This window comes from Drosophila serrata, unplaced genomic scaffold, assembly GCF_035046125.1.
Source record: "Drosophila serrata isolate PLE 108 unplaced genomic scaffold, ASM3504612v1 contig_165, whole genome shotgun sequence".
Taxonomy (NCBI): domain Eukaryota; kingdom Metazoa; phylum Arthropoda; class Insecta; order Diptera; family Drosophilidae; genus Drosophila; species Drosophila serrata.
This window is the reverse complement of record NW_028257063.1, coordinates 786,467-804,584: the sequence shown is the minus strand read 5'-3', so window position 1 is coordinate 804,584 and position 18,118 is coordinate 786,467. Positions and strand designations below refer to the sequence as shown.

General features: G+C 44.0%; 4 protein-coding genes and 1 long non-coding RNA gene across 13 annotated transcripts; 4 read left to right on the top strand and 1 right to left on the bottom strand.

Annotated features, from left to right (window-relative positions):
* Positions 1-139: 139 nt before the first annotated feature.
* On the top strand, positions 140-1,091 carry LOC110176342 (uncharacterized). The gene is made up of 2 exons (XM_020942671.2): positions 140-410; positions 473-1,091. The coding sequence occupies exons 1-2, from the start codon at positions 237-239 to the stop codon at positions 1,040-1,042; spliced, it is 744 nt and encodes a 247-aa protein (XP_020798330.2). The 5' UTR covers positions 140-236; the 3' UTR covers positions 1,043-1,091.
* Lis-1 (LisH and WD40 domain-containing Lis-1) lies at positions 1,077-8,165 on the bottom strand. Of its 4 annotated transcripts, none has more exons than XM_020942680.2 (8): positions 8,034-8,165; positions 4,130-4,237; positions 3,761-4,061; positions 3,543-3,699; positions 3,304-3,481; positions 3,096-3,231; positions 2,673-3,024; positions 1,077-2,600 (listed from the first exon to the last, which is right to left on the bottom strand). In XM_020942680.2, exons 2-8 carry the CDS (start codon positions 4,165-4,167, stop codon positions 2,527-2,529), a joined length of 1,236 nt encoding a protein of 411 aa, XP_020798339.1. In that variant the 5' UTR covers positions 4,168-4,237; positions 8,034-8,165; the 3' UTR covers positions 1,077-2,526. The 4 variants fall into 4 exon arrangements, with proteins under 4 accessions (XP_020798339.1, XP_086682994.1, XP_086682993.1 ...); XM_086826868.1 differs by having other exon boundaries at positions 7,823-8,146; XM_086826867.1 differs by having other exon boundaries at positions 7,913-8,109.
* On the top strand, positions 4,878-6,343 carry LOC147644490 (uncharacterized). The gene is made up of 2 exons (XR_015270361.1): positions 4,878-5,133; positions 6,076-6,343. It is a non-coding gene; the product is annotated as an uncharacterized LOC147644490 (long non-coding RNA).
* A 664-nt stretch (positions 8,166-8,829) lies between the features above and the next one.
* Positions 8,830-16,751, top strand: Ptp52F (Protein tyrosine phosphatase 52F). 6 transcript variants are annotated; one of them, XM_020942650.2, is made up of 18 exons: positions 8,830-8,977; positions 10,844-11,009; positions 11,097-11,232; positions 11,295-11,407; positions 11,564-12,076; positions 12,135-12,287; positions 12,357-12,644; positions 12,708-13,015; positions 13,087-13,261; positions 13,327-13,449; positions 13,513-13,830; positions 13,956-14,297; positions 14,428-15,028; positions 15,098-15,297; positions 15,358-15,428; positions 15,483-15,617; positions 15,674-16,048; positions 16,111-16,656. In XM_020942650.2, the coding sequence occupies exons 2-18, from the start codon at positions 10,877-10,879 to the stop codon at positions 16,444-16,446; spliced, it is 4,320 nt and encodes a 1,439-aa protein (XP_020798309.2). In that variant the 5' UTR covers positions 8,830-8,977; positions 10,844-10,876; the 3' UTR covers positions 16,447-16,656. The 6 variants fall into 6 exon arrangements, with proteins under 6 accessions (XP_020798309.2, XP_020798310.2, XP_086682984.1 ...); XM_020942651.2 differs by having other exon boundaries at positions 8,847-8,977; positions 10,847-11,009; XM_086826858.1 differs by lacking the exon at positions 8,830-8,977 and adding an exon at positions 9,023-9,039.
* LOC110176330 (splicing factor YJU2) lies at positions 16,747-18,022 on the top strand. Its single transcript, XM_020942649.2, has 3 exons — positions 16,747-16,887; positions 16,955-17,523; positions 17,580-18,022. Exons 1-3 carry the CDS (start codon positions 16,864-16,866, stop codon positions 17,956-17,958), a joined length of 972 nt encoding a protein of 323 aa, XP_020798308.2. The 5' UTR covers positions 16,747-16,863; the 3' UTR covers positions 17,959-18,022.
* The last annotated feature ends 96 nt before the right edge of the window (positions 18,023-18,118 follow it).

The window sequence follows — 18,118 nt, the reverse complement described above, 5'->3', positions numbered from 1 at the left end:
CAAGAAGCCTGAACTGCAATAAAATATTCAGAAATAGTCTTAACTTTAATAGATTAATTCCGGGATGATTACGTAGTGATTAGAATCAGTAAATTTGTTCAATTGGACTTGCAATAAAATTTTAATTCAGAGAATAAATGTGACCAGTGCACCAATGAAAAAGTACCAAATCGATATGCGGCGGAGTATTTTCTGCGAAACAGCCAACAGCCGCGAACAACATAAAATAACAAATAATGTCGCTTATAAAGAATTTGGTTAAGGAATCCGAGCACAAGCCCAAGAAAAAGAAGAAGGATGACGGATCCGGAGGTAGCGATTCCGATGGGAAGGACAAACCCCTCCGACCATTTGTCAAAACCGCCACAGATCTGCAACGGCTGAAGCTGGAGAAGCTCATGAAGAACCCGGTGAGTATGGATGAATTCGTCGACTAAACACACTCAATATCAATTGGTTCTTAATTGGTCAGGATAAGCCCGTGATCATACCAGAGCAGCGTCGGGAGCGGGACTACATGTCCTCGGTGCCCAGTTTTGTGCGAAACGTGATGGGAAGCAGCGCTGGAGCCGGTTCCGGTGAGTTCCATGTCTACCGCCATTTGCGTCGCAAGGAGTACGCCCGCCAGAAGAACATACAAAATCAGAGCGCCCGGGAAGCAGCGGACGATGCCTACCAGCAAAAGCTGGACGACAATCGTCGAGCAGCCGAAGAAAAAACTGCAAAGAAGCGAGCCAAACGGCTTAAGAAGAAGCAGCGGGCGAAAAAGCCGCGCGACCAGAAGAAGCCAGAAGCCAAGGAGGTATCAGAGTCTAGTGGCAGTGATTCGGAAGATGAGAAAACTGCAGAAGCTCGAGGAAAAGATGGTTTGGAAGGGGCTGTCAAGGAGTCCACACATGACAACGAAGAGCCATCAAAGCAAGAGACAACCGACCAGGAACCAGAAGCGAATACTGATACGTCGCGTGAAAAAGCCATTGATCACAAGGAGCAAGAGCCAGACAAAGCCAACTCTGATGACCAGGACAATAAGGATTCTTAGGCTTGCATTTATGGTCAAGAATACACAATCTAGGTATTAATAAAACAAATTGCAGTTTTATTCATAGTACTTTCGTTATATATATATTAAGCGATTTCTACACATCGCCAGTAGTATCTTCTCGGTTTTACTATCTGAGGGCATCGATTTAAAGCAGCTTGGTTGAGACAAAAGCGGTTTTGCGACGTATGCATTGAGTTTGTATGGTTTTTTGTTTAGTGCATGCTTCTATATCTTATGTTAATTAAGTGCATCAAATGTAGCATTTTTGAGTACAATAAATGCTTTCAAAATTTGACATCGAAGGCAATATATAGATAGTCAAGATTCTACATTAAATCCTTGACGATAAACAGTCCGTCACCACTACAAACATTTCTCTCTGAGTTTTCTTCCTTTTTTTGAAGAAGCGAGTTTTTATTGTTTTCCGTAAATCGATTTGTTTTAAATCCAAAAATTCTCTTCTATAATTGCTGGTGTTTCTTTGCATACATTTTTATGAACATTTTGTTTTTAGTTTCTTATTTTTTCCACAAATAATTATTTGTATAGTATAATATTTATATATGTATATTTTTGCGGTTGCACTTAAACAAACTATTACAATTAAATTTGCAGCATTTTTCTAATATGTAAACCGTAAACATAAATCATATTTTGAACTTAAAGCCAACTTAAACTTGTAAGCATTTTGATAGATTTTGTTGCTTTTGTGTGAAGATCCTTTCGCGACAAAAAGAACACAAAACAGGACTCGGGGAACTCGTGTTGTAGAGTAAAAAAATGAAGCAAATCATTGTTATCGTAAAATTACCTCAAACTTATGGTAAAAGCAAGTTAATTCTCAATAACGAAGCTCTTGTTGTGATTACAAGTTGTTGTCCAAGTATCTGAAATACTTTTCATCATTCACTTTCATTTTCTTCGGCGTATTTCGCTGTCATTATTCATAGTTTGCAAACACTATTAAACACGTCAACACGGCGATATTGAATTTCTGAAGTGTATGCAAGTGCTCGGGTACATTGTTGTGGATGGATCTGTATCTGTCGAATGAACGGCGTGAATACTCTCTCCTTTCGCGAGCCTGCTTACTTGTGATTGGTAAAAGAGGGGGCGTGACATTACTTTAAGGTTTAATCGATAATCGTAGGTAGGTTTATATTTCTTTAGGCATTAATGTATATGTACTTTGTATATAGTAGGTAGGTAGTTAGTTAGTTGTTAGAGGGTCGTACAATTAAATAAATAATTCGTTTTTCGCCAGTTTCATTCATTCAGATTTTAAATACAGTTACGTTTATATTTTGCATTGGGACGCTGACACAGAAAGCGCCTAGAAAACTAAACCTTCGCGTAGGTGGCTGAGACTGCTCGTATGTGTGGGTGTGTGGGTTGTTGTGATTCAATATATTAACTTTATTTATTATTTAAATTGAGAAGTAAGCAGAAGAACCCTTTCTTTGCCGAGAGCTCCTTTTAATTTAACGGCATTCCCAGACCTTAACTGTTTGATCTACGCTACCGCTAATGACGTACGGATGCGCTTTGTGAAAATCTGCAATGAAAAAGTACGATTTCACAGTTTTTCTATGTATTTTCAGGTACAAGTTTCTGATAAAGGACTTACCTATGGAGGTGCAGAAATGCTGATGCGCGTATAGCGTCTTCATGCATCGCTTGTTGCGCAAGTCCCAGACCCGAATGGTCTTGTCATCACTGGCCGAGACCAGATACTTGCCGCCCGGATGGAATGCCAGGCCACGCACCCAATTGTCGTGGCCATTCAGCGTGAGCAGGCAGAGGCCGACGCTGACGTCCCAAATGCGAATGGTTTTGTCGCGAGAGCCAGAGGCTAGGAAGGGACCCTGGTGGTGGCCCTTCTTGTTGTCAGCTCCGGCTGCCTCGTTTATCGCCGAGGCCGCGGCTTCCGGCGCCCAGGCAATGCATTCCACGGTATGCTCATGATCGCGTAATTCAACCTGCAAGTTAATTTAAATTTTAGTTAACTTCGTTGCCAGCATAAGCTACTTCCCCGCATGCGCTCACTCACCTTGCAGTCTTTTGAATTCGTCAACCAAACACGTATTGTGTGATCATTTGAGCATGTGGCAAAGATGCTGCCTTCGATGTGCACTCGCACCATTCGCACCCACTCTCTATGGCCCGTGTAGGTTTTCACACAGTAACTGGGGAGCAGGCAAATCAACAGATTGGTCAAGTTACTTTCAAACACGCCGTCGTCCCCTGCTTATGCTTACCCTGTTGCCACCTCCCACATTTTGATGGTGCGGTCTCGCGATGCGGACAGAACGTAGTCGCCGGCGGGTACAAAGGCCACCGACGAAACATTGTGATCGTGACCATGCATGGTTTTGACACACTCATAGCTCTGCTGGAAATCCCACAATTTGATGGACAAGTCCGCACTGCAGGAAGCTTCATTGAAAAGAAATCGATATTATGTTATTGAAAATAAACTTTAAGCTTTAAGACTTACCCAATAGCTTGCCCTGGGCATCGAATGCCACATCCTGCACCGAGTCTGTGTGTCCCTTGAGACTGCGCTCGTATTCGCCAGTTTCAAAGTCCCAGATCTTAATGGTGGCATCCTCGGATGCGGACACCATTAGGCCAAAAATGGGATGAAATATTACCTATAAATGATTAAGAAATCCATTAGCTTAACACACCGATGAGTTTAAAAGGAAAACTTACCCTAGTTATGCTGGCCCGATGTCCGGTTAGGGAGTATTTCTCTGGCGGCCGCGGTATCCACTCGCCGGGCGTGCGTTTGTTCTTTGTGGGCGCACCCTCGATGACCTCCTTCTCAGCTTCGGCCAATTTAGCCTCTAATTCCATCACCTTCTTCTGCAGCCGGATGACGGACGTCCACTTCTTTTCGAGCAGTCCGCCGAACTTCTTTTCCGCCTCCGTGCTGATATCGGCCTCCTTTCGGAAGGTCTCCAGAGAGTCGGCGTAGCCATTTGAGCCCAGATAATCGGCAATCGCTTGGTTACTAGAGAACAAAAGAAAAATCATGTTTAAATAGGGATAAACTATGGAAGGGTGGTTAATATGACTTACAGCTCCTCGCGCTGCCGTTGCGACAACACCATTTTCATACTGTTCCCCGATTTGGCTTGTTATTCTGCTCTCGTTCGATTCGGTTAACCGCTTTCAATTTTTGTAATTCTGCAAATGAAAGACGTAAGGGCGTTAAATACATATATGCATACAGTGGGGGCATGTTAGTTTAACCTATATAAACTATTTTCTAATTAATCTGTAATCTAATATTATTTTTACTTAGTTTGCTAGAAAGAGAGAATATGGATCTACTCAAAGTTCAAGTTATGGAAGTTGGACTGTATCATGATGCCAGAGACAGGAAATTGGTTTCGCAAAAGTTAAATGCCAAAAATGCCAGCGAGTTTCGTTTGAATTCTCATGGAGGGCAAGTCACCCACATTTCTTGAGGTTTGTTTCGGTTTTTTCTTTATTTTTTGGCCACAGTATATGTGTTTCTTCTGCTCATCTTTCGTCTAGTCATTATATTCTTGTATTTTCAGTTCATTGCTACGGAGCATCATCATCATTATCGCCATCAGCAACGTTGAACCGTTTTCGGTTTCTGGCACAAATTTTTGTTTGTGCTCTCTTACCTCACGAATAATAATAATCGAAAAGCTGTTGGGAAAGCTCAGAGCGTACAACAAGTTGGTAGCCCTGCAATCCAGCTGCACTCGTCATCCATAAGTTCAAGGGTCGTTCGACAGCAATCGCGAAAATCTAAGCTTCCAAATGGAATCAGACAAAACTAGACACTGCTGTTGCTTCGCTTTAGTAAGTGCAACTTTTGTGTTGCTTTTGGCATTGCTAGACCAATTCAATCAACTCAAGGTGGACAAATCACAGGTATAGCACGCCATAAAGCGACAATCAACGGCGGCTAAAAGCGAGCGCATATCTCGCGTACTTGATAACAAACGCTGGACAGCCAACAGCCGCGTTGCCAACAACACATGACGGCCGGCTGTGGGCAAAGCCAATTAGCCGGACTTAACGGTAGTTCAAGCAACTTCTTATAGGTAAATAAGGCTGCGAAAGAGCGTGCGATGGAGGAAGTAGCATAAACAGATACAGCTAAGGGCAAATTAATAGTTCTTAAGATTAAAGAAACTATTCAATGGTGAATGCTTTTATAGGTCAAATGATAAAGACATCACTATATAGACTTATTATTCGTTTATCCAACTTTTTAAATGTTTAGATACTTTCAATTTCAAGATATTTCAACCATTCTCATCTAAGAACAAAAAAGGATGCAAGCTTCGGGAAACTAAAGATTGAATTGAATTGAATTGATATTTTCTATATTAAAATTTTTACGACTAAAATTATAAAACTGCAAGGGATCAGAAATAAGTATTAATTTATGCACTAATTTTTACATGACAATCGATGTTTAAAAATCTCATAACTAAGCCAAAAAGCCATTAATTTCAATTCGGAAAGCTTTCCCATGTTAGTTTTTACGAGGTTAACAATTCTGTATACTCAGTTTAAAATCTAAAAAAAACGACTTTTTTGACAATTTTAATTTTTTTTTAATTTTAATTTAATTTTTTCCTTTTTTTGAAAAAATTGAACATTTTTGAAAAAAATTATTTTCTGCCGGAGATGGCTAGAAAGATTCGTCTGTTGATGCTGATCAAGAATATATATGATTTATGGGGTCGGAAATGACTCCCTCAATGTTTTTGGAGCTTCCGACTAAAATGCAAGGCCATAGCAATTTTTAACTTAATTTAGTTATACAGTTATGAAAATTCGACTATGGTTTATTTTATATATAAACATATATTATATAAATAAGTAAAATAATCACTGGAATCAAAACAATTATAATTAAGTGCTATTACTCGAACCGCAGCTGTTTTCGCAGACAAACTCACACACAGCACATACTAGGAAATGACGTTTTCAAATTATTTTTGGCCAAATGATATTTAACGATTTTTTCCTACTAGCAAAAAAGACAAACCACAACCAAAAACTGACCAAACAAGTTCCCAGAACCGCTGCTTTGCACTCCAAATAGCCGTGAGTCACCTCCACCGAGCGAGGCTTATCAGCTGCTGTACGGGATGGCATGGCTTGGAATCGAATGGAAAGGGACGCTCTCGGTGGCAGTGACGAGACATTTGAATATATGTATATATATTCTGTGGGTGGACCGGTGGCCCGCTAACTGCGCATCTAAATATACCGCATGGAAATCAATAAGAGTGCCACCAACGTCACGCGTATTAATGGAAACGGAGCATGGGCCACAAGCGGCCGTAAGCGGGGGGAGGCAGGGTGGCTCCTTTAACTCCCTGAATGCCGGACGGAGTCAACAGTATTTCTGTTGTGGCAACACAACGACATGCGCATTGTAACCGTACCCTCCTCCGATTGTGTGTGTTTGTGCCACATAGCGAAAAACACAATGAAAAGGGGGCGTCGTTTGGGTCGCACGCTTCGCCTGAAATGTTACTAAATCAGTGAGTAGCAGCAGCAAGCGGGCACATTCCCATTGCTGCCGATGCACTTGCCCAAGCTAATTTAATATTTGAATTTTAAATGCTCTCGCGGAAGACGACGGATCGCGGGGGCGTGGGAGCGAGACCAGGGCTGCAGCTAACTCACACACTCAATAAGGATGCCAGCCAGAGCTCTCTTTTTGCCTCTGAGGCAGCGGTGCAGTGTGCAATTCTTTCTCCCGCTCTGGCAAACAGACCTTGCACTTGCTTTTTCTTGTTTACTCGATTTGCGTGTTTCATTGATTAACCCACACACACAGACATACTCGCCCACACACGCCAGACCGCGAATGCAAGTACAAAGCTTGAGTGCAGGGAACGAAAATGTGACGAAAACTCCTGGCTTTAACCTTTAGGTGGGCTTAGAAGGGGGTTTAGCTGTTCTTTTTGCAATAACCTTCAGCTGGGAACGTGGAATAAACAGCAACCCAGATAAGGCCCAAGAAGATAACAACAATTGGCAGACAGACGGGCTGTCTCAGCGCTTTCCACACACATTCCGGGAAATCGCAAACACAACGGCTCTCGAATACCTCAAAGAATGCCCTGGCCATGAACGAAGCAAAAAAAAATAAGAAAAAAAAGTCCAAAACGGAAAAACTGTAAAAACACACAACACCAAAGTGATGAAAATAAAACGAGATTTCTTCTGCATTGGCAGAACTGGTTTGAACTATTTCTTGCCACACTCCCGGGTTCGGGGCCGGGTAAAGGTGGTGGGCGAAACTATGCCAGGAATCGGGGAGTTGGCTTGACTTGGGTAAAAATCGATCAATCGTTCAGGCTTTTGCTGTGGTGAGGGGGAGGACGAATGCCCCAACACATGCGCAAAAAATCACACGGCACACACGCACACACACCAACACCAAGGCACCAGGCGATGTGTCATCGCTTTCTGGTGGTTGTAAAAAATGTAATTGTTTTCTTGTATCTTCTTTTATTTCGCCTTGCACACGGCTGGTTTGGCTTTTTGTTTAACACAAATTGTGCATAATTTGCATAACTCTTTCTCTTGCTTTTTCGTTTTCTTTTCAATAACAAACACAAGGCAAACACAATAACAACAACAACGCCACAAACGAAAATACTGTTACGACGGCCATCTTGGATAGAGAGAGGGGGCGCGATGAGGATAGTCCAAAAGACAATATGCAAAATGGGAAAAGGACAAATGTCCGTAACTCGAACGCACAATATTTTATAGTGGCTGCTCCAGAGGAGCTTTCTATTATTCATTTCTCGGTACATAACGCGCGCACTAACACTATGTCACGGGTCATACATTTGACACTTTTTCATTTTTTCCCAATTGCCATTGCACACAAGTCACCATTGCGAAAAATGTCGTCAACTCGGGACGTTCGCGTTTCGATCACATTTCGTTATGCGCTAGGCATACTTACATCAAGTTATTGGTTTATATATTTATAACTCGCTTTATTTATTTAGTTCGAATTGTTGAAAAGAATTACGCAGAATGCTGACCAGTAGAGGTGAGCAACACGTCGATGAAAACATCGATGGCATTTTTAATTAATTAATATTGGGTAAACACATGTAAAAAATATCGATAAGAGCTCTTATGTAAAAATCTAGATTTTAGGAAAAAAGATATACGGTCACTTGGGACCTGTTGTTCGTATTTCTTGTTTTGTTTTTTATTCTGTTAATTTTTCTTTCCACTTACGATTTATGTATAAATATATGTAAATGCCGTGTTTTTAATAAAGCTTTCTGCAGTCAAAGCCTTAAATTATCTTCAATTATTAACTATTTTGTAAGGAATGAATGTAAATAATGCATAAATTTGATAATGTTGTTTTAAATTGAAATAATTAGAAAATTCCCGCTTCACTAGTTCGATATTTTTATCGAACTTGTTTTGCAGCTATCGGAGCCGATACAACTACCGAAAAAACTACGGAAAAGCGAAAAAAAGTGTCTTCTCTAAGAGACATTTTTCTTTGGCGCGATATCTGCTAAACTGTTATTTTTCAAAAACCCTTAGCTGAAAATAGACATGAATACTTTGTGCTTTGTTTTACAAATTTTCTTGGAAAACTGGTATTGTTTACTTTATTGCACTGTTCTTGGCCCTACCGAGTGTGGTGAAATCGCATTTGTTGTTATCTTACTCACACACTTACGATGAGAGTAACTTATTCCTTATCAGCGCCAAATGAGCATCAGAGACTATTCATTATTCCCTTTCGCTCAGTGCTCAACAAACGCTCAGCGGAAGAAGTTACATTCAAGGCGAGATTTGGTCGATTCCTTTGATTATTCAAGTGACTGAAAAATATTCGCGGTCGCGCGCACCCCAAAAACCAACGATCTTTCTTTAGCAGTGAGTGGTAGTGGTGCAGTGTTTTATTCCCGCCGAATTCATTGTGCAAATTGCCGAATAATGTAAATCATTTGCCAAATTTCGGCACTGGAATGTTATCAGAGATCGAATTAAACAGCCATTTGTTCGCATTACATCCCCGCGATAGCCGACAGAGTGATATTGGTTGATCGTGTAACAATAGGCGGTGATTCAGGATAATCCATTGGCCACTGAAAGCTGCCTTTATTTATGGCGTTCCGATTCCCATTTGAAAATCGAAAGCAATTTATGGCCTCCGCTCAGCCATATGCTCGTGTTATCTGGACAACACTGATTATATGCCATTGATAAAGACAGTTCGTTCAGTTGGTTGGTCGGTCGGTCGTGTGTGTAACCGTTAAATTGTTATTATTGGCTTATTTGGCGCTTCGGCGTTTGGAACTCTCAGTGATTTGTTTAAACAAGCCAGCGCAGCGCATCGTAGAACCTGGCAAATAATTGTCTTCATTCCATTTTAGATAAAGAACGTGTGTTGGCTGGCGAACCATTAATAAGTATCGAGAAATGTAATTTTATTTGCGCCAAAGTGATGTATCTTCCTTCCGACAACGACGACAGTAGAAATTAGTAATTAGTGCTGCCGATTTCGCGGTATTTCGTTCTATTAGATCGCCGGATGACGCATACTACTTCTATATCTCGCATATCGGCAGCTAAAGTGTTTATATCTATTTATAATTCACAATCAATGCGTGATGGGATTGCAAACAAAGCCTTGATTAATGGGTATTCCACCGTCGCTCGTTAAGAGTTTTAATTTATAGCAAGCAATATTGGGTTGTCCAACGAGCAGATTATAATCGCTATCTGTATCGGCTCTGTATTGACCACTTTTCTGGGCGGTGTGAAGTGCCCTCCCCCCAAGTGATAAGATTCTCTCTGAATCCACCTGACATTGAACAGCCTTTAAGCAGCTTGCTTCCCTGAGTTTTGATCGGTTTTGAATCGTTCCTGTTGGCTTGTGTAAGTCCCCGACTTTGATATCTTGCCTCGTGCTTTGTTTACATTTTCCAATCCACGGCGGATTTTCTGTAATTATCACAAATCAGTCTCAGGCAGTACAGGCCTTGGTTTAAATACTTCCACACAAAAAGAAAACAAAAATTGTTGCGCTGGTCAGCAACTGGATGTGCCAGAATCTCTAAAGAGATCTCCGAATCATCACCTTTCGCTGGCGCACAAGTACAGTGAACTCTTATTTATACCCTTCAATAGGGTATTATAATTTAAGTAGAAGCTTGTAAATATGTGAAGGAGTCATTTCCGACCCTATAAATCATATATATTCCTGATCAGCATCAACAGCCGAGTCGATCTAGCCATCCCCGAGAGAAAATCAAAATTTGCCAATTTTTTCGAAATTTTATATTTAAAATTGTCAAAAATTGAAAAAAATTTTAATTTTAAATTGAGTAAGTAGATTTATTACCCTAATAAAAACTAACATAGGAACGCTTTCAGAATTAAAATTAACGATTTTTGGGCTGAGTTATGAGTTTTTTAAACTTTGATTTGATTTCTTATAAAAATATATATAAATATCGTTTCAAAGAATGCGATTATTAAGTGTAGTTGTGATTGATTTTCAAAACGGTCCTCCAAGGGTATCTTAACTTCGGCTTTCTGATCTTTCTTTCCTTTCTTGTTTTTGTTTTATTTTTGAGTTGGAATTCCTAAATAAAGGTATTCGAATTAATGTAGATTTGTTTTTTGAGAGGTTATTGCTTCATGGAAAATCCCACAGGCAACCGGTTGCACTTAGCATCTCCCCCTGGGTTATTAATTAATTATTAATATTTTTTTTAAAACTGATATTATTCACAGCAGCACAGTTGTCAGAAGCAATGTGGTCCTAAGATGGACACCACACACTGGAAATCAAACATCCAGGTAATCCGGCTGATCCTGTTGACCCTGTGGATCGCCTGGGCCCAAGGACAATCTGACATAACAGGAAATGCCATCAGTGGGAGCCAGGAACTTGCTGAAAGTGAGTATATTTAACTATTTGGTTATCAAATATATCACCCCTGACACCCCTGACATAATTCTAACCTTTCTCCTTCTCCCATTTCAGAGGTTGAGGTCAACGTAGTGTCCACGGCTTACACTCTTGCCTTCAAGATCTCCGATGGCACGGAATATGCCATCGACAGCGTCACCTGTCGCAATGGAAGCGGTACAGAGACCAAGGCGAACGAGGCTCACGTATGGTAAGAATTAGAGGGTTCTAATCTCATGCAGATACGTTTCACTAAACTCTGTTTACTTGCAGCGAAAGCCTAGATCCCTGCACCTTCTACACCTGCGTGGTTAGTTTTCGTGCATCTGACGTTGGGAATCCGCCTCTTCCAGACCAAACGATTTATGCCTACACCGAGTACAAACGTGAGTGTAAACATTTCTATAAATAAAGTTCCTAATGTTTGGAAATATCTTCTTGAAACTATCAGCTCTGCTAGCTTGTAGATTTTAGTATCTGCAAAGAGGAATTCTTTTAAATTCTGGTTAAGATTTACGCTAAGTCCCTTACTCTTCCTTCAGAGCCCAGGACCACAATGACCTCGGTGGTGCCCACTGCGAACACCATCAAGGTGACCTGGCAGACGACCGATCGCGCCTGCGTGGCTCTCTTCAAGATCGAAGCCAAGGCGGCGGATACCTATTCGACGGAGCAGCTGAACGATAAAAGCACCCATACCTTCAGAGGCGTAAAGTCGTGTCTGATGCACACCATTACCTTGGTGACCCACAACAATGCCAGTCAAGTGGTGGACCAAGATACCGAAAATGTGGATACTCTGTATGCGGAGCCAGGGGATATAGCGATGAACATTACAAACCTGGCCAATGGCATTACGGTGGTCAAGTGGGGCGATCCCAGCGAGGAGAACTGCATCAGCAATTATGTCTTCAAATGGCGTCGCGACGATTGCATTCAGGAACCGGAAACCACCACAACCGAAGAGCCCATGACGACGACCGCTGATGAGGTCTCCTCCACAGATGCCAGCACAGAAGAGCCTAGCTCTCCAGCGCAGCCGGAGTACAACAGTGGTGAGTTTTGCTATTGGAAGGGATAAATATATATTGTAAACCCTTTAAATTCCTCAAGTTGAATGCGAATGGAGTGATGTCTCGGCTGATGGCAAACTCAGGGAGTATCTACTGACGGATCTACAAGGATGCGAGCTTTACACTTTTCAGCTCTTTACCAATGAGAACGCCACGGCCAAGTCCTCCCAGCAGTTTACATCGGCGGAAAAGGGTGAGTTCTTTCGTTTGTCAAATTAGTTCCTTAACCCTAAACTAACCTACTTGTGTGATTCTACGCCAGTGTCGAGTGCTGTCTTTGAGCCCAGTCATGTCTCCAATACCACGGAGCTACGCTGGACATGGAGCGCGCCCCAGGATCATCCCAGATGTGTGGCCAATTACAGTGTAAAGCTTTCCGGACCCAGTCAGCGTCCTGCCAATGAAACCAGAGACTTGGTGACCCTGGAGAAGGTTGCTGCCTTTGATAATCTCGATCCTTGTGGCATTTACACCGTGGAGATAGTGCCCATCTTGCTGAATGGTAGCTCTGGATCCCGGTACCAGGATGAAGGCACTGTCAGCGAAGATCGTAAGTGTTGAGGATAGAGTTTAAGGGCTGATATAATGAATAAAAGACTCCTACTTTGTTTAGAACCGACGCAGATCCTGGAGCCCGTCTTGCTGCCCGATTCCTTCTCGCTAGAGTTGACCTGGTTGACACCTGTCTACGCTGATCTCTGTATCGATGGCTACCGCCTCTCTGGCTGGATGGATGATGTGACGGTGGTGGAGGTGGAGGCACTAAGTGTCACAACCCAGAACACGAGCGTGGTTTTTAGCAATCTGCTGGCGTGTCAGGTGTACATCATCCAGATCATTCCCTATACCAGGGAGAGTATGGATGGCCAGTTAAGGCAGGTTGCGGCAGAGACCCGGCCGGCCATTGTGGATACCTCCAAGGTAGGCGTAGCAGATGAAAGAGTATTTTAAAAAGAAAGAGCTTATCTTTTTCCACTTCCACTTGGACGCAGATCACTCTCCAGCCGACGGGCAAAGGTTCGGCCTCCCATAGCCTGGAGTTGTCGGCCAACAATGCAGACTACAACAACACTTGTCTGACCATCTTTGCCTTCTTCAACTGCAGCACCACCTCACCTGTACGCAATCCCTCCGCAGAGCGTTACGTCGAGGGGCACAGTAAGCGAGGTATAAATAGACAAAAGGGAGTCCTTCTCCCGGAGAGAATGTTAATCATTTCGCTCCCCTTGCAGGCTTCCAGGCCAAACTCAGTCCGCTCTCCCCGTACACCTACTACTCCTGTAGTGTGACATTGTACAACGTGGCAGGACCTTCGCCCGTGAAGACCATACATAATCTCCAGACCGAAACTTACTGTAAGCTGAGCCAAACAATCGTAGGAGGAGCTTAATTATGTTGCTTTCCCAAACACTTCCCAGTTCCCGAGCAGCCAGAGAATGTGCAGTTCATCGGCAGCACCCGGAATAGCCTGCATTTCAACTGGAGCCAACCCACCTATCTGAATGGCCCGATCAAGTACTACCAGGTCTTTCTGATGCGTCATGAGGCCAGCTACTTTGTGCCGGAGGACTGCCCCGCAATCGTTGAGGACTCCAAGCCAGAGACCAAGGGAGATCTGAATGCTAATTTCACGGGATTGGCGCCGTCGGTAAGATATATAATGCAGGTGGCGGCCCAGAACGATTTTGGAATGGGTGACTACACGGCACCTGTGATTGGCACCACCCGTCCGACAGGTGAGTGAAGGGTTGCATAATTTAGCATGGACGTGTATCTTAATTTCATAATTAAACGATTTTACGTATGTAACTGAAACTATTTCTAAGCACGCATGTATTCATGGAACACCTTGGCCTTTCAGTCTCCGACAACGTGACCCAGCTGTCCGTATTGCCCCAGGGTCCGGCGAATGACAACAATGAGTACAGCGCGAACGTGACCATCACCTGGACGGTGCCCTGCAAATCCAATGGCGAAATTGAGTACTTCCAGCTGAGCTTCAGCGGAAGCCGGGCAAACTACAATCCGGTTGCATTCCAGCGAAGGGTGGCCCTGGACACGGAAAACCTCAAGGGAAGGATGTCGTACACGGAGACCGATATGCTACCGCAGTATGCTTACACTGTTCAGGTGGCCGTCAAAAACCGAGAAGTGGAGGAGCTAAGCGGAAGTGTGCCCGGTTCATGGGAGTCTCCAGCTGGATGTGAGTCTGTTATTCTTTGCACGAAAATTATGTAGCTCTTCACAAATCTTGAGCACAGCTGACCTATCTGTAGCACAAAACATTCTAAAGTTTCCAGTATTGGCTGATCGTGATCTTTACTTCATTGTAGTACCCGCTGTCCTGAGCAAGCAAGTGGTGGACGATATGAAAGTGATCCCCCAGCAGACGAATCACCCAACCAAGTCGGCGGTCGTTAGACTTCCGGCGGAAATCTTGCAATCTGACTCTGGAGAGATAACCTATATTGCGCTTCTTCTCTCGAGCTGCGCGGATGTCCCAAAACTGGAGTACAACGTCGGAGACAGTTGGCCCAACGTCTTGAATTATGAGCAAGCTGGAGGCGATGGCACAGGGCCATCTTGTATCTTGCAATACCAAACAACGGAGGAGCGCTGGCAGCCGGTGGTGACCACTAGGGAACGGCAGAGCCGGGATGTGGATTTGGAATCGCTGGAAATAGTCTTTACCATTGGGACTGACAAGTGTAACGAGGGCAAGCGCTTTTGCAACGGCCCACTGCGGCCGGATACGGAGTACAACATGGTGGTGCGACTGTTCACCAAGTCCGGATACAGTGACGCCGCTGTGGTGTACTTCAAGACAGAGGCGGCCCTTAAGGTTACTCTGATCCTGGTGAGCGTGTGTAGCTGTCTGTTGCTGGCTTTTGTCATTGGACTGGCGGTGCTTTGGGTGCGGAAGCGGATGGCATGGTAAGTTTAAATCTCTTGGTGATTTCCTTATGTAAAGAGATTCCTAACCGTGATCTGTTTCTTGTGCAGGCATCGCGACTCCGGCCAGGGTATCGAGGATCCGTTTGGAAATGTGATTGCCAAGAACTTTGCCATCTTCTATGCGGAGGTGGCCAAGCCGGAGAAGCTGGCGCGGGAGTTCAAGGAGATCACCGTGCAGGCTCTGGAACTGAGCTATGCCGCCTCCGAGTTGGGTTGCCATAAGAATCGATATGCGGACATTTATCCCTGTGAGTGCAATGCGAAATCTAAGGGTTTGTGATAATTTAAACCTTTGTTCTTTTTCACAGACGACAAGAACCGTGTAATCCTCGACATAGATGCCGAGGGATCGGACTATATCAACGCCTCCTTTATAGATGTAAGTCCAGGGAGGTTTAGACAGGTTCCTCTTTAATATTTCTATATTCCGCAGGGAGATCCGCGAAAAAAGGAGTACATAGCCACGCAGGGACCAAAGCCGGAGAGCATAATGGACTTTTGGCGCATGGTCCTGCAGTATAACGTGCGGGTCATTGTTCAGGTTACCCAGTTCCGTGAGAACGATATGGTGAGTAATATGAAATACCTTTAAATTGGATAGGCAAAGCATACTCTTCCCCGCAGATCAAGTGCCACGAGTATTTCCCGTACACAATGAGGGGATTAACGGTCACTATCAAGTCTAAGGAAGTCTTCGAGCTGTACGATCGCACCGAGCTCTCGGTTATCCACGACAAGTACGGCCTGAAGGAGAAGGTGATCCACTTCTACTTCAAGAAGTGGCCCGACCACGGCTGTCCCGCGGATCCCATGCACCTAATTACCTTCGTTAAAAAGGTGAAGGCTGAAAGGCGGCCCAGCTACTCGCCCATTGTCGTCCATTGCAGCGCAGGAGTGGGCAGGACGGGCACCTTCATTGGCCTGGATCTGATCATGCAGCGTTTGAAGAGCGAGTCGAAAATTAATATCTTCGAGACGGTGAAGAAACTGCGATTTCAGGTACGAATACTGAACTCCTGAGAACAAGAGCATATCTTCTTACTCATCCTCCTATTCCACAGCGCATGAAGATGGTGCAAACCCTGCAGCAGTACACGTTCCTCTACGCCTGCACCTATGAGCTAGTGAAGCAAAAGATTCCTCGAGCAGCCTTGAAGCTGGAGGGGCGTCCCAAGTCTCAAACGATTCCACCGCTTGCGGCGCCTAAGAAGGTAAGCTTCCCTGACGTGGAAGTGGGAAGTGGTGAAGCGGAGCACCAGGTGTCCTCTGCTCCTAACGCCGATAATATCGATGTGCCCACTCTGCAGTTGCCGGCGCGATTCTCTGGCCTGCGGAAAAGCACTTCGCCTTCCACAATGGGCAGCAATGAGCCCTCTACGAGCAGCAGCAACATGTGAAAAAAGAAAAGCTGTGATGTCCAGGAGCTGTGTATTTATTGGATACGTATTGTACAAGCAGAACGTAGCAGCAATTATAGCCAAAGAAATGTTTTTAAAGCATAACTAAAGCTTTTAAAGTGGATATAAATTTTGCAAATTGTATTAAAAAACCATGTTTGTTTTACCTATTCCTTATTTATAAACGAAGCATATATATTCCAGCTTGAATTTGAATGTTTTGTTTTTCTTAAACTAATTTGAATTTGGCGGTTGCTTTTTTACACATTTTCCAGTACAGCTCAAAACAGATTTACCAACACTAGTCTTGCTTAGATCTAAAAAATCGGTATCGTCGATAGGAAATCATATGGTTTGCCATCTCTAATACTAAACAATTTTGTATTTATTTTGCAATAAACTCAATTTTATCGCAAAATGTCCGAGCGCAAAGTGCTAAACGTAAGTATAACTACTTATATATGGACAAGCTCGAGCTGCGCCGCTAAACCCGATCGATCCTTTGCAGAAATACTATCCCCCGGACTTCGATCCGTCGAAGATTCCGCGCATGAAACTGGCCAAAAACCGGCAGTACACCGTACGACTGATGGCTCCGTTTAACATGCGCTGCAAGACCTGCGGGGAGTATATCTACAAGGGCAAGAAGTTTAATGCCCGAAAGGAGGACGTGGAGAACGAGACGTACCTTGGAATCCGCATCTACAGGTTCTATATCAAGTGCACACGCTGCCTGCAGGAGATCTCGTTCAAGACGGATCCGCAGAACACTGACTACGAGATTGAGGCGGGCGCCACCAGGAACTTTATGGCCCTAAAGTTGGCCGAAGAGCAGGCACGGCGGGAGGAGCAAGAGCTGCGCGATGAGGAGGCCAACAACCCGATGAAGCTTCTAGAGAACCGCACACAGCAGTCGCGCAACGAGATCGAAATGCTCGAGAGCTTGGAGGAGCTGCGAGACTTGAACCGGCGCCAGCAGACGGTGGACTATACGACCATGCTGCAGCAGTACAACACGGGCGAGACGGAGAGGGAGCGTCAGGAGCGGGAGGAGCGCGAGGACGAGGAGTTCATCAAGTGAGTGTGGCCTTTTGTCCATATTTTCTATTAAAAACTTACAAACTTTCCCTAAGGTCTGTCAACTTTAAGAACAAATCGGAGGGCGGCTCTCGTGTTGTGGCCGAGGAAATTATTGAAGAGGTCAAGGAGGAGAAGCCGGAGGTAGACCGATTGCCTGCCCCACCGCTGGCTAAACAGGCCAAGTCCAGCACACTGAGTTTATCCGTGTCCGCTTCATCTAGCAAAGCTTCTGCCACGCAGCGGCCGCTGGTTAAAAGAAAGACCCCCTTAGTTCTGGTCAAACCAAAGGCGGCAGTAGTGACAACTAGGCAATCCAACCCACCACAAACAGCTGGACAATCTGAAAGTAAAACCACAAATCCTCCACCATCAGCTCCAGCTGGTTTGTCCCTTTTGGCTGCCTACAGTGATAGCTCCGAGGATTCCAACTGACCAAGCATTTACCTAAAGCAATTTACAGATAATAAAATTAAACTAACAGTAGTCAAAACTTGAACTACGCATTACTTTAATGTTTATCCGATTCTGCCATACTGTAGTCGCATTTCGTGGCGCAGTTTCAAGCTCTTGCTCATCAAATAGGAAAAACCAT

What these genes read in the sequence shown, in the direction of transcription:
- LOC110176330 (XM_020942649.2), top strand. Translation starts at nt 16,864, where the DNA reads ATGTCCGAGCGCAAAGTGCTAAAC. An exon ending in CCGAGCGCAAAGTGCTAAAC is followed by an intron (nt 16,888 to 16,954) that starts GTAAGTATAACT and finishes GATCCTTTGCAG; the next exon opens with AAATACTATCCCCCGGACTT. An exon ending in GAGGACGAGGAGTTCATCAA is followed by an intron (nt 17,524 to 17,579) that starts GTGAGTGTGGCC and finishes ACTTTCCCTAAG; the next exon opens with GTCTGTCAACTTTAAGAACA.
- Ptp52F (XM_020942650.2), top strand. Translation starts at nt 10,877, where the DNA reads ATGGACACCACACACTGGAAATCAAACATCCAGGTAATCCGGCTGATC. An exon ending in CGAGGGGCACAGTAAGCGAG is followed by an intron (nt 13,262 to 13,326) that starts GTATAAATAGAC and finishes CTCCCCTTGCAG; the next exon opens with GCTTCCAGGCCAAACTCAGT. An exon ending in ATGGGAGTCTCCAGCTGGAT is followed by an intron (nt 14,298 to 14,427) that starts GTGAGTCTGTTA and finishes ACTTCATTGTAG; the next exon opens with TACCCGCTGTCCTGAGCAAG.
- Lis-1 (XM_020942680.2), bottom strand. Translation starts at nt 4,167, where the DNA reads ATGAAAATGGTGTTGTCGCAACGGCAGCGCGAGGAGCT. An exon ending in ATCGGGCCAGCATAACTAGG is followed by an intron (nt 3,700 to 3,760) that starts GTAAGTTTTCCT and finishes AATCATTTATAG; the next exon opens with GTAATATTTCATCCCATTTT. An exon ending in CGAATTCAAAAGACTGCAAG is followed by an intron (nt 3,025 to 3,095) that starts GTGAGTGAGCGC and finishes ATTAACTTGCAG; the next exon opens with GTTGAATTACGCGATCATGA.
- LOC110176342 (XM_020942671.2), top strand. Translation starts at nt 237, where the DNA reads ATGTCGCTTATAAAGAATTTGGTTAAGGAATCCGAGCACAAGCCCAAG. An exon ending in AGAAGCTCATGAAGAACCCG is followed by an intron (nt 411 to 472) that starts GTGAGTATGGAT and finishes TTAATTGGTCAG; the next exon opens with GATAAGCCCGTGATCATACC.